We start from the raw sequence: 14,646 nt of genomic DNA on the forward strand, positions 1-14,646 counted from the left end.
TACCCCTTCAGTTCACACTCCCCATCTCTCCCATCACGCTCTGATCCCCTTCGACGATTTGATCTATAGCTTTCTTCGGCGATTGAAGGTTCGTTTAACTCGATTTGTGTTGTTCTGCACTATTATGTGGAACCAAGGCATCCATTTCTGATGTCCATTTTTGGTGTTCCTCTGTGTTAGGGTTTGAACTGCGATTGGGGATCAAGGACTTGAGGAGAAGGATCTAGGTTGGTTTTTTCGCTGTCCGATGTGTTCAAATGCTTCATTCACGTGATCTATTGATGATTTTTGCTGCGTTTTGTTGATTTAGGCAGATTGATGAAGGAATGAGAAGTATTCAAATCCAGCATTTTTGTGTGGTGAGTATGCTTCTCTTTGCATGTGTTTTTGTTTGAATTCTGCGAGGGGGGTCACTATTCTAGTGTTGTTTTGATTTTTTTTTTTGGTGCAGGGAGTTTTGGTGAAGGAATCGAGCTGTATTCAGATCCTGAGTTTTTGTGTGACGAGTATGCTCTCTAGATTTTTTTTCCCGTGCTTCATTCATTGAATTCGTGCTCGCTCCCTTGACTTTTTTCTCTGGCGACTCTCTCTAACAGCACAACCATTTTCTCTCTTATTCTTTTTCGAACGGGACGAAGGTGTTTCCAGAGCAACGAGGTGGTGACATAGCTCTTCTCTCTGCTTCACACCCCCACGTCTCCTTCTCCTGCCTAGAAGGTAAGTAGATCCGTAGAAATCTTAGGTTATTGAAGGTCCGTTGAGCCAATTTTTGTAGGTTGAGTCCTGATCTGTCTTATTTTCATCTATTTCTACGGGTTATTTAATTCTGGTTAGGGTTCGATTGGAATTTGTTCATATTTCAGGTCCTTTCAGGAGTTTTGTTGTTGATATTTTTTTTTGCTGTGATTATAGGGGTTAGGGGTTTGGGGAAGTGTTGGTTCAAGGAGCCCTTCAGTGGAATCGAATCTGCATTTTTTTCCCAATTTTTTTGTTCAGGATGTTTTGCATATCAAACAATCGACCATCCTTTTTGACTAATGAACCACCCATTCTCTGTGTGTTTGTGAGTAGGTTTATGTGTTTTGAACTGATCATCCTTGGTTCATGACACGGCGACACAAATCTAGAGTTTTACATTGGGACCATTTCAGGTGAGTGTTAACATCTGGAACATTTATGTGTTGTCCATTTTTGTTCAAAATCAATCGCATGTATCTTTATGGTCTAATGAGTTTTTCTTTTTCCGTTTGAGACGAACCATGTTGTGATTTTTTTAGCTGAATTGCTATGATCTGGGTGTTGCATTGGTTGGATATTACATTGCTCTGAATTATACACATATTAGTATATGTACTTGTAATTGCACATTTGTGCTTTGAAATTTTTTCATGCGTGATTATGACCTCTGCTGTTAGATTTTTTTTAGCTAGCATAGATATGTTCTATGTGTTACATGTGTGTGGGATAATACATTGTTTTAAATTATTCATATGTTACTTTATGAGTACTTTGTGTATGCTCATTTCTGCTCTGAAAAGGTTAATGTGTGATTTTTATGATCTCTGTTGTTAGATTTTTTTTTTTTACTAAAGTTTGTTTGTAGGAATAGAAGATGTTTTCTTTTTCACGTTGAACTAGCAGTTAAGAAGTTCACCAGATTCTCCTCTCTTTCACAATCTTGTTGTGTTACATTCAATAGGATCACCCAAAAGTTAAAAAGTTCCGCAAAAAAGCTATTTTCCTTTTTGTTTAACAGCTTGGCATAATTCTATGATGGTAAATTTTGGCCTCCTGCTATTGCTGTTTTTCATGTTAAGGGCACTTCCTGAGTATGGACTGATGTCAAGTGTTTTTTTGCTTTTTCTTTTTTCTACTTCCCTTATCTGTTCTGTAGTGCCAAATTATCCTCCTGCAACACCCTCTTCTTTATGCTAGGAGAGATAGTAGGACCTTGAAAATGGGTGCCCCTATGACTATGTTTTCTGTTGTTATAAGTTTTATTATGAATATTTTGATTATGCTGTTATTTCAATTTCATATTTTCTAGAAAATGGATTTCAATGGGGCACACTATTATCCTTGTATCTATCTCTCTCTTACTCTATCACTCTCTCTTTCTGTATTTCTATCTGCGATCTTTTTTTTCTATTTTTCTATCTCTATCTTACTCTATCTCTCTATCTCGTTATGTATTTCTATATCTATCTCGTTATGTATTTCACTATATCTATCTTTCTCTTTGTATCTCTTTCTCTCTCCATCTCTCTCTCTATTTATGTCTCTCTATTTATCTGTTTGTATTTCTCTTTATCTCTCTATCTCTTTGTATGTAGGTATTTCTCTCTGTATGTCTCCCTATCTCTCTCTCTCTACTTCTCTCTCTATTTTTCTATATTACTCTATCTCTTTCTCTTTCTGCCTGTCTTTCTCTATTTGTTTATGCTTGTATATATGTTTATGCTTGTTTGTATACCTATTTATATCTGTATATATCTATATCTGCCTATATGTATGTATATCTATATTTGTATGTAGGTATATATCTCTCTCCTCTATATTTGGCTCTCTCTCTTTATCTCTTTGTTTCTCTCTTATTCTTACTTGTATTTCTGTAGTTATTTCTGTATCATATATATATTTATGTATTTATCTATCTATTATATCTATATTTCATTGTTGATTTCTGCATTTGTTTCTCTCTTTCTCTTTCTCCTCCTTCTTTATGTTTTTCTGAGATATCTCTGTTTTGAATCACTGTCTTTGTTTTTTATATTGGTTGTATGTTTCTATCTATTTCTCTATATGTATATTTATGTATGTAGCTATTTCTCTATATGTATATTTATGTATGTTGGAATTTGTCTATGTATCCCTCTTTCTCTCCTTCTCTATTTCTTTCTTTATCTCTCTCTTTCTCTGTCTATTTTTCTGATGTTTAAAACCTTTCTTTCTGTATCTCTCTCCCTCTCTCTCTTTCTATCTGTATGTAGGTATTTTTCTGTATATCTCTCTCTATCTCTGTGTATAATTGCTATTTATTTCTCTAACTCTATCTATGTTTCTATCTCTCTATTTATTTATAGCACTCTCTCTATGTGTATCTCTCTCTTTTTCTGTGTATCTCTCTCTCCCTCCCTCTCTATGTGTGTAGGTGTCTATCTATCTCTACCTCTATTTATCTCTTTTCTCTCTTGTCTTTTTATCTCTCTTTTTTATTTCTATTTATTTCTCTCTCTTGTCTTTTCTCTGTGTGTGTGTGTCTTTCTCTCTTTTTTTTAAACATACTATGCATGTATTTCATTAAGGCGAAATAGGAACTCTTTCTCTCTTTCTCTCGTTTTAGTATCTCTCTTTATCTCTCTATAAGTATCTTTGTCTTTCTTTATCTTTCTTTCTCAGTATCTCTATAAGTATCTGCTTGTGTAGCTATTTTTATTCATGTAATATGTTGATCTTATGTTTGTTTGTGTTTTTGGAGGTGTCGCATTATTCCACATGGGATGTCCTTGTTGCTTTTGAGATGCCTTTTCACAGGTTCAAGATTTCTTTCTATCTATTATTGCTTTTTTGTCTCTTCCTCTCCATTTTTTGTTTCTCACTCTTTTTTTTTCTCTCTTTTACAGTTGTATATGTTTGTTTATATATCATAAAATTTATAAACTTTGAATATAGGTGTCATGTTTCAGGTTTGCGTGGGATGTCCTTGTCTATGCTGAGATGCCTTTTCATAGGTTCAATATTAGTTATCCATATGTTCCTAAATGAAAAAATACGTAAGTTCACTGAATTGTGTGTCATTACTATGTTTCTATCATCATTTTATTCTCATGATTTGTTTATGTTGTGTTGATTGTGGTGTTATTCTAATCAACTACATGAAACTACGGAATGTCCATGCTAAATTGGTGAATGAGTTATCTCAAGATGATATTAAGAACATTCGAGTTCAAGATGACATTAAGAACATTTGAGTTATCATTTTGTTTGCGTTGTCTTTTTGAATTGCAACACTGGTTTTTAACTTCCATCATTTTACTGAACAAGGGGTTATGTGTTTATGGAACAATTGTTTGATTAGTTGTGGCACATGAAGTTTCTAGTAAGGATGGTACCTGGCTCAGTATTTTTGTGGACTGTTCTCTTTTTATTTGTATATGTGATATGTTAGGTAAGGTTTAGTGTTTATGTTTTATTTTTTATGAAATTGACCAAAAAAATTTGTGTTGTTGATATGTATTGGTAGAGTTATGTTCATAACGGGGAATCATTGAGGGTGGTCTAGAATAAAGGGGCGGGAGGGGGTAGGCTTCCTCTATGCTTCATCCATTGTGCATTATTTTTGTTGTTGAATTTTGGTGTCACTCTTATGATCTATGAAGTGTACATCATTTTTTACCCGTACTATGTTGTCAGTATTTGTTCTTAGGATTTTTCATTTTTAATGTAGATTTTGTTTATGATATAAGTTAAAATGCATGATGGTGCAAGCATGTGACATGTAGTGACTTTTCTTTGTGTGTATTTATCAATGATTGTTGTTTGTTTAGTTGATATAGAGAACTATTGGAGTCATATGTTATTTCTGCTTTTAAGTTATTCAACTATCCTGTTATTTCCTGGTATACTTTTCTGAATTTGAGATATTTTGTTTGCTCTTATGTCTTCTGAAGGTATAGCCATGGTTATTTGCATGGTTCAGTAGATTTTGACATACATATGCGCACGAAATGTGAATAAAAAGTCATTCAAGAGTGTTACCAATTAATTTTGCGGATACAGCTTTTAGTTTGTTGCCTCGTTTCTTTGTCATAATGAATATCATTGTCTTTTCATGATGAATGTCTTGTTTGATACATATATCTCTATTTCTCTCTCTAGTTCTCTATTGCTCTCTCTCTCTCTGTGTTATCTTTTTGTATCTCTGTCTTTTTCTTCACTTATGCATGTTTCTCCGTATGTTTTTTCCAATCACATGACTTTTATTTATTTATCTGAACAAGTCGATATTTCAGTGTTTTTCTTCTTCTTGTGATGGTTCTGCTTCTGCTATTTAATTCTACGCATATAATGTTGATGAAGAGTGCTGTATGATGAAGAGTGCTGATCATGGAGTACTTGTGTACAAGCTCACAAGTGTAGTGTAGGAACATAAAGGTGCTCAAAATAAAGTGATCAGTAAAGCAGATCAAATGTGTAGCAAACAGCGGGTGAACGGTTAGTTGTCTGCTACATTTGTGATGGTGTGGTTTCTAATCTCATTGTTATTGGATTTCCAGTTTTTTTTAACCCGCTAAGCTAATAGTCAGAATGTTTTAGAAATCGGATAGATTTTTGCTTTTGTTGTCTGTTAGATTTCTCTTACCACGTGGTAGCTTTCTATTGGTTGAAATTTTGACAGATTTTGCCTTTGTATATTTAATCTGTCAACATACACATAGACAATTCCTTTGTATATTTAATCTCACGAAATATTATGGTGCAAACGGATTTCAAATCCGTTACTCGGTTCAGGAGATATTTTCAATTGAAATGTGGTAATCAAAAAAATACATGGTAAGGTTTTTGTTGACCAGGATCCAAACAGCCAATCGATCGAACAAAAAAAGAGAAAAAGTTCGCCGCGTGCTGCACTGCTATTGCTTCTCATCCTCGTGGGTGTGGTCCGCCGCCCATCGTCGCTGCCGCTTCTCCGCGAGAGGCTCCCCCGCAGCCTTGCTCGCCCTCCGGCGGCCAAGCTCCTGCCGAAGACCCGAACGCAGCTACCGCCTGCTGGCGACGAAGCAGCCCCGTCTCCTTCTACGTCACGTGCCCACTCCCCTGCCTCTTCTCCTTTCCTCAAATCCTCATAAAAATCCAAGCAGGCGCCCATCTCCGTAGTGCACAGCACAACCACCATCCCCAAGCCTAGTACCAAATCCCACCTGTCTCCCAGACTTCTCTCCCTAGTTCCCTTCATCTTTCCTGCTCCAATCCCACCAAGAGGACCACCTAGCTCGCAGTCCACCTCCCCCTGGAGTTGTCTTCTTGCTACTGCTGCACGCCTGCACATCTGAGAAGAGGAAGAAGAAAGAGGAGTGGCGCTGGGACCCGCGGCAAAGGGGAGGAGGAAGCTGGCGAGGGCGGTGGATGCCGTGGGCGAGCTGCTCTCATCGCCGTTGGCGTGGCTGCCGCGCCGTTCTATTTGATTTTTACTAGGATCAAACGGCAGAGGAGAACAGGGGCGAAGGAGAAGAAAGCCAGGGGTAGTGAAAGAGCTTTGGAATGGAACTCACGATTGTATTCAGAGTGATTCAGTCTTATATCCACGAGTACATGAGCACGTTTGTGCTAGTCTGGAGACCGGGCGTGCAGATAGCTCCTCCACGTCCTGAAGAATAGGTCGATGGCAGCTGAGAGTTGAGCGAATGAATCGCTCTAAAACCCCGCCACAGTTGAAGCATCATCCGCGCTGATGCACAAAATGGAACGAATTTCTCTGAACGCCGTTGAAGGAAGTCCCTTTGTCATCACATCTGCGAGCTGCTAGCTTGTTGGCACGTGAAGAATCCTGAGCGCGCCCGTGGCGACCTTCTCGCGAACGAAGCCAATGTCCAACTCAACATGTTTTGTTTGCTTGTGATGAACTGGATTAGAAGCCATGTAGACGGATGAAATGTTATCACAATATAGTATAGTGGCCGACGTGATGTTGCAATGCAGCTCGCCAAGAAGTTGTCGAAACCTTATACATTCTGCAACAGCGTTTGCCACACAGCTCGGTACTCGGAGTCTGCTGAGCATCAGGAAATTGTTGTCTGATGCTTAGAGGACCAGGATACCAGATTACCGGCGAGATAAATGCAGTAGCTTGAAGTAGAACGCCGTATATTTGGACATCCAGCCCAATCGGTATCTGAGTATACTGTGAGATCGAGTGAGTTGGAAACAAAGATGGTGAGGCCGAGTGAAGAGGTCCCGTGAATGTAATGGAGAATTCCCTTGACCAGAGCCATGTGATAGGCTCGTGCATATGCAGACAAGCCTGCTGGACGACGTATGCAATGTCAGGACAAGTCATCGTCAAGTATTGAAGGGCACTAGTCATGCTTCAGTAAGAGTGTGTTTGGTTGCCTTATGAGGTCTCGTATAGCTGCATCGTATATCCTGAATGAGGGAAAGCAGGATGGGGGAGCTGTATTTTAGAAAAGAAGAGTGTTTGGTTGGTTGGATGAGCGGATGCATGTTGAATTTGAGTTTGTGTTTGGTATATTGAATCTGAGGTTGCATGAGGGGGTCATTGCCGCTAACAAGTGGGCCCAGCGCTACAGTACCTGCATCCAGCGAGCTTGCATGCCAGTGAAGCTCGAATCAGTCGCACGAGCGGATGCAGCATCTGGGCGTATATTTGCACGAGCGGATGCAACGCTGCATGGGTCCTGCATCCAACCAAACGCAGCTCTCCGGCGATTTGTACGCACGAGCTGATGCTGCACGGGCGGAGCACCCCATCCAAACACACCCTAATATGACAGATCACGGAAATGTGCACCATCAGAACTGGAGAGCTTGGACTTGATGTCAATATGTGTCGAAATTGGTTTGCAATTGAGCATACCAGTGCGTTCCAGCAAGTCCTCGGCATATTTTGCTTGGGATAGAAAGAAACTGGCAGAGGATCGAGTGACATGTATGCCGAGGAAATAATGGAGGGGACCCAAATCTTTAACATCAAATTCGAACTGAAGATGCGTCATGACATGGGATAGCAAGGTGCGAGAGCTGGCAGTGAAGATCATATCATCCATGTATAGGAGAAGAAAGACCATGTCGGCACCCCGTCGAAGTACAAAGAGGGATGAATCAAAGTGATGTGGTGATGAACGATGTGAACCTCATGAACCATGCACGAGGCACCTGTTTGAGGCTATAAAGGGATTTGGACAAAAGGCATACATCGTTCGGCTGAGCTTGATCAATGAATCCAATGGGTTGCTAATAATATACTCGCTCATTGAGCGTCCCATAAAGAAAGGAATTGGAAACATCCAATTGATGGCATGGCCAACGACGAGAAGCAACTATGGCGAGGACAGTGAGAATTGTCACTGGTTTTACCACAGGGCTGAAGGTATCACCGAAATCCACACTGGGTGTTGTGTGAATCCATGGACTACCCATCAAGCTTTGTAGTGCTCCAAGCTCCCATCCGAACGAAGTTTATGATGAAACATCCATTTGCCGGTCACAACATTGGCATTGGCTGGACATGGAACTAGCTTCCAAGTGCGGTTGTCCTGAAGGGCATCAAACTCCATCTGCATAGCGGCGTGCCAGTTGGGATCGCGGAGAGCAGAGCGAGCCAAAGAAGGTAGTGGCGAGATGTTATTACTAGTGGTCATAAGTCATGCATATTTAGGATTGGGCTTTTGAATTCTAGCACGACCGCGAGTAACCATGTGGTGGCTAGGTGCTGGTGCAGATGCAGAGGCGAAGGAGGAAGGCGGCGTTGTGGAGGGAGCACCGGAAACCGAAGTGGCAGAATGGGAGGGAAAATCTTGTTCAGATGTCAATATAGGGGAGGATGATATGTGTGGGGATGGTGGGTGAGCAGCTGCGCAGTTGGGGAAGGATCCATGTGAGTCTGATGACCAGTTGGCTGCTGATTTGCTATTGTCAGATGAGCTACAATGAATGGGAAGCGTTGCAGCTGGAGGGCCTGATCATCTTATGGCGAGAACTGGCGCAACTACTGCAACTCAGAAGCTCGGCGAATTTGTTCAAAAGGGATGTAGGTTTAATGAAACAGAACATGCTGAGTTGTGATCACCCATCGTGTGACCGGATTATAGCAACGATACCCTCGATGTTCTGCCAGATAGCCCAAAAAGATGCACACTGCAGAGCGGGGAGCCAATTTGTGCAGAGAGACAGAGGAGAGATTGGGAAAGCAGAGACAACCAAACACCCGCAAATGATCGTATGTGGGAGGATGGCCAAACATGAGCTCATAAGGGTTTTTGGAACCAGTGGCTGCGCAAGAACCTTGATTGAGGAGATATGTGGATGTAGCAAGAGCCTCAACCTAGAAACCCAGAGGCAAATGGGAATGGAATTATAATGCATGAATGCTGTCATTGATCACGCGAATAATGTGTTTGGCCTTCCTATTTTGTTGTGAAGTGTATCGGCATGAAAGGTGCAAGGAATGATGTGTGTGGAGAAAAAAGAGCGCAGCGCGTGGTTATCAAATTCACGACCATTGTCAGTTTGCAGGGACAAAATATAGCTGAGAAATTGAGTGTGGACATAAGCATGAAAATGCAGTAAAGTAGACAGAACATTAGACTTTTAGCACAGTGGAAAAGTCCAAACATAATGTGAGTAATTATCCAAAAGAACCAAGTAATATTTGAAGCCGGAAACGCTAACAGAAGGAGAGGTCCAAACATCAGCATGGATAACTTGGAAAGGAAAGAAACTTGTAGAAGTGGAAGAAGAAAACGACAACCGTACATGTTTACCCAATTGGTAAGCATGACAAGTATGTAAAGAGGATTTATTACATGAAAAATTGAAGGAACAAAGGGTGCTATCTAGAATCTTGAAACCGGGATGCCTGAGCCGCTGGTGCCAAAGATCAGTGGACGAAGCATTGGCATAGAGGTTGATTGTTGTTGTCGAAGGAAGAGGATAAAGCTCGCCAGTGCTGTTACATCGGAGGATCACCTTCCGTGTTTGAAGATCCTTGATGGAAAACCCAAAAGAGTCAAACTCGATAGTAATAGGATTGTCGCGAATAAGGGCTCAAACAGAAACAAGATTTTTGATCAGATGAGGCGAAAACATAATGTTGTTGAGTTGTAAGGAGCCGAACTGTGTGGAAATAATAGACTTGCGGGTGTGAGTAACAGGGATAGTGTAACCATTTCCGACAATAATGTGAGGTGAAGAGTGGGATGGGAGGAGAGAATAAAGAATACCCGGATTAGATGCAAGGTGGGGAGGTGGCGCTGGTGTTGAAATACCGATCTGATGTACTGATTGGTGCAGATGTAGAGACGCCGGCACTTTGGAGAGCGTGAGGAGGAGGTGTTGATGTGGACACCGAGGGCAAACTTTCCGAAAACAGTGTTGAAAAATACTCATCACTAATTGTAGTTTGATTCCGAGAGGTCAAGTGTGATGGGGACATGGGATTGAATGTTAACCATTTGGATTGTGAAGGAGGGAGCACACTGAGGAATGGGTGGTGTGAAGTGACCGCCATTGTTGTGCTCGAGGGAGGAGGGAGGGGAAGATGAAGCTGAGGTCGCAAAGGTGGTCATGGCAGCGGAAGAGGAGGGCGCGAGCATACTATCGATTGCAGATTGAGCCCGCTCGGACACCATGAAAGAGCTTTGGAATGGAACTCACGATTGTATTGAGAGTGATTTATAGTCTTATATAATATAGACAAGTGCATGAGCATGTTTGTGCTAGTCAACCTAACTAATTCCTAGCTGAACGCTAACAGAAAAACAGACGCTCTGAAGGAGTCTGGAGGCCAGGCGTGCACATAACTCCTCCACGTCCTTTGAGCGAATGAATCGCTCTAACAGGTAGGATGGGCATTTTAAAGGTAGACTCACAGTCAGACCTCACGGAATCGAAGGCGGTGGCATTTTGGGGGCATAGAATTTAAACACTAATGGGAAACGTGTGGTTGCATTGGTAATTACGGGATCGGGTAAGTTTACAATGACATTTAAGGTTTTTTTTTTGAAACAATTGGCTTTAGATGATTGGGCAGACTTCATCAACATGATTTACTGCGCATTTTTATGTCGAAAATGGGCCCAAAATATGTCAGAATTCTGATGATATCTTCTTTTCAATGGCCCGGAAATAATAACAAACCAACTGTGTGACAGTCCATCAGAAAATTACTACTAGGCCAAAGCCCAAGAATTCTGCGTGTATGGCCACGTCGCTCTGCTGTGCGTTTCGAGAGAGCTCCAGACACTCCCCCGGCCGTCTAGCTGTCCGCCAATGATTGCCCAGCTAACCGGGCTGCGCCACGATGAGGTCATGCGGCGAGAGGGTGCCGGAGCTGTCGGCGTCGAGCTTGTCGAACTCCTCCAGGAACTCGGTGATCTCCTCCTGGCTGATCTTCCCCAGCTCCTTGAGCTTGTACAGCACGAATTCCGCTGCCCCAACCCGGCTATCGCCGTCGAGGTCCGCCGCCTCGAGGTCCGTGTTGGTGATCCGCCGCGTGAGGACCCATCGCGCCAGCGCTCTCTGCCGCCGCTCCGTGCACAGCTCCGCAGCGTACAGGGAGAAGAGAGCCACCACCACCGTGCTCACCGTGATCCACGCCGCCGCGAACGCGCGCCCGCCCGCCGAGGTGAAGCTCCGGTCGCCGTACCCGAGCGTCGTCACCGTCGCGCACACGCAGTAGAAGGCGTCCACGGGGCGCATCCCTTCCGCCTTCACCAGGAACGTCGTCCCGGCAGCGAGCGACACGGCCAGAAGCGCGGCGGAGGTGTAGAGCTTGTACTGGATCTTGTTCGCCTCCATGGCGCGCAGCGTCTTGGCCTGGTCCGCGTCGTGGAGGTGGATCGCGCGGAAAAGGAGCGCCTCCTGCTTCTCGACGAGGTAGTCGGCAGCCTTGCTGAGGAAGGTGCCGAAGAGGGCCACGCCGGCGAAGGCGAAGGCGCAGGCGAGCAGCTTAGCGGCGTCGCTGGCCGGGACGAGGTCGCCGTACCCGACAGTCGTCATGGTGACCACGCAGAAGTAGAGCGCGTCCAGGGTGCGGCTCGCGGTGCGGTCGCCGGACATCTGGTCCATCGCGAGGTAGAAGGCGGTGGTCCCGGCGAGGAGGTAGGCGAGCAGGAGGATGCCGACGAGCCGGAAGCTCGGGCGCGCGCCCCTGAACAGCTCCCCGGGAGGCACCGTCGACGAGGCGGCGCCCGCGGCTTGCGGTCGCACGTCCTGGCTCCGTGGAGGGGCTTCTTGCGCGGCGTCAGAGGAAGGCGCCGTCCTGCAGCGCCTGAATCTCCTCGCCCCTCTCGGCGGCGGCTTCTTTTGCGGGGCGTTAGGAGGGTCGCCGTCCTGTAAAAGAGGTTGCTTGACGCTGTTCTGCGCCATTTTTTTTTTCCGGAATTCAGTGTTGGAAAGAAGTGGAACGGCGAGGAGAAGACAGGAGATGAAGAATTTTCATGAATTTTCGGAGTTTCAGCTGCAACGGATCATCTCTCTGTCTGTCCTCTCTCTCTCTCTCTCTGAAGGTGGACAGGGGAGGGAGGTGGTTCGTTGTAGCTGGTGTGTTTGGGTCCCTCTGGATGCCTCCACCTGTCTGTCACCACAAATGGATTGCTGGCCCCTCATCACCAGAAACGTGATGTGCCAATTGCGTTGCGCGTGGTTCTAATCAGCATATGAGTTTTAGTCAATGTTCAAGTCAATGTTCTGTTTTTGAACCTAAAATCCTACAGTACTATTTTTGGACCCATATGGGTTTTCTAATTGTTTGACTTTGGACTGCACTCTGCAAGTCCTAACCTGGATTCATAATTAGTGCATGTTTACAGGACATGAGATCATCTTCAACAGCTACCTCAAATTTTCATCCTCAAAATACTATTACAGCATCTCCTACCACTATTACAGCATCCCCTATCATTAACACTGTAGCAGTACTGTATCACTGGATAAAGGCTCTGTTAGAGACGAATTTCTAGTGCTACAGTACCCGCAAAGTACTGTAGCACTAGAATCCTCAAATTTGCAGATCCTGTTGGAGAGGGCCTGACCGAAGGTTCCCCTTTTGTTTCATTTTGGTAACCATCTGGCCTATCAAATTTTTAGGTAGAAATATCAAAGCTTCCACTTCACAGTTTGAACCAGGTGAATGGACGAAAATAGCTATAATCGTTCAGGCCATCTCCAACAGATATTCTAAAAATTTATCATCTATAACACTGTTATAGCATCCTTTAATACTATTACAATACTCTTTATTTTTTCTATCTTCAGCAGCTACCTTATTTCCTATCTTCTATTACTTTTCTCATCCCTCCGGACCCACAGTCGATCTCTATGAACAGTGTTTGGTAAATTTAGAGTACCAGATTCTCTCTTCTCAACACTGTAGCACTGGATACAACAGCTGTTAGGGGAGAAAATCCGAGTGCTATAGTGTTTTGGGTACTGTAGCAGTGGAAAACCTCCTCTGTTGGAGATGGCCTCAGCAGGGGAACATGTCCAAACCGAACCATATTAGCTGGTCAGGTCTGGTCTCCTGGGCAAGTCCACTCCCACTCCCCATCGCCGACTCTACCTCCATCAGTGAAGCCCTATCTCAAGGGAAGGCCGTGACCCAAGGTCGTAGTAGAGACAACACGGCTACGGTGATGTCAACAGGATCCTCTTCGAGCGTGGGACCACGCCTAAGGAGATCTGCTGCTAATCAAGTGCCCGCATTGTAGCAAGATAACCACCAAAATGTCCACGAAGAAATAACCACCAATATGTACTGTTCGCTAGTAAAACTATGTTTCTGTTATGTCCTACAGCTATAACAAACATCAAGGCGTGTCTCAAATTAAAATTTGTCTTTTCCTTTTCTTTTTTATAAGGAAACTCTATTTTATATTAATAACTAATAACATGCCCGTCCGTTGCATCAGTTTCTAAATTGTACACCCAATTATTTCTTGGATGAAACGACCAATTAATCAAAATATGATGATGCATAAATACATAATCTTTTTTTTCTGTTGGAATAGGGTTATGTTCTTTGCATCCAACCGAAAAATAAACACCTACTACTTTGCATATCATTAATTATCAAAACATCTAGCAAGAAATATGCATTCAACACTTGATATCGGAGACAACACTTTACGTTCATAAACCAAAATATCATACAAGCCCTACAAATATTACCACAATATGTCGCTGCAGTTGAAGTTCTAAGCCTAATTAAGCCACAGTTCACCATTAACTCCTCCATGCACTACACCCAGGCCTGTTAATGTAACACCCTATTATGCCTGAGATGCCACTAAATGTCACTACAAACAGGCCGTACAAAAAAAAAAATCGACAACATCTCCTCCAAAAACATGGTATAGCGGAAGCAATACAAAAAACATAAAGGATGCATAAAAAATAGCACACTAACATATAAGCATCCTAGCAATTTAACCAACATATTAAAGCTTTAAACTTCCACTTATAACATAGCAAACCAAAACATAAGTTTTGCAACGCTAAGTAACAAGAACTCTAAACTAGCATTACTATTACATCACCACTACTTATTAATTAAGTGTGATCATAATGTATGAGAAGTGTTGCTACTCCCATCCCTCCAAGCAAAACAATCATCAAGCACCTGAAATGATTGTAAATGGAGGTGAGAATAAATCTTAGCAAACAAACTGCTTTAACAAGCTATTTAACGTACAAATTCATTGAGCATTATTTTAATAATGAGAGCATCAATATTATGTAGACAACAAGTTTAACTTCAATATGTCATAACTTCAAGTATGCTAGAATAACCACAACTTTGTATCCATAAGAGAAACATATATTTTTCAATAACTTCAGTTATATGTAATACTTCAATTTAATAACTGCAAGGTGCAAATGCAATGAAAATGAGTATCCACTGCCTTTATA

At 42.7% G+C, this 14,646-nt stretch overlaps 1 protein-coding gene and 1 long non-coding RNA gene across 2 annotated transcripts; one reads left to right on the plus strand and one right to left on the minus strand.

The window, feature by feature from the left end:
* Positions 1 to 300: 300 nt before the first annotated feature.
* On the plus strand, positions 301 to 4,193 carry LOC133900064 (uncharacterized). Its single transcript, XR_009906496.1, has 5 exons — positions 301 to 359; positions 452 to 506; positions 639 to 717; positions 1,072 to 1,151; positions 3,479 to 4,193. It is a non-coding gene; the product is annotated as an uncharacterized LOC133900064 (long non-coding RNA).
* A 6,400-nt stretch (positions 4,194 to 10,593) lies between these two features.
* Positions 10,594 to 12,509, minus strand: LOC133899881 (two pore potassium channel b-like). Its single transcript, XM_062340913.1, has one exon. It carries the CDS (start codon positions 12,103 to 12,105, stop codon positions 11,020 to 11,022), a length of 1,086 nt encoding a protein of 361 aa, XP_062196897.1. The 5' UTR covers positions 12,106 to 12,509; the 3' UTR covers positions 10,594 to 11,019.
* Between the last annotated feature and the right edge of the window lie 2,137 nt (positions 12,510 to 14,646).

The sequence above is a fragment of the Phragmites australis genome, chromosome 19 (assembly GCF_958298935.1).
Source record: "Phragmites australis chromosome 19, lpPhrAust1.1, whole genome shotgun sequence".
Lineage (NCBI taxonomy): Eukaryota > Viridiplantae > Streptophyta > Magnoliopsida > Poales > Poaceae > Phragmites > Phragmites australis.

Bases quoted from the DNA above. Each gene is read 5' to 3' on its own strand.
- LOC133899881 (XM_062340913.1), bottom strand. From the start codon at position 12,105: ATGGCGCAGAACAGCGTCAAGCAACCTCTTTTACAGGACGGCGACCCT.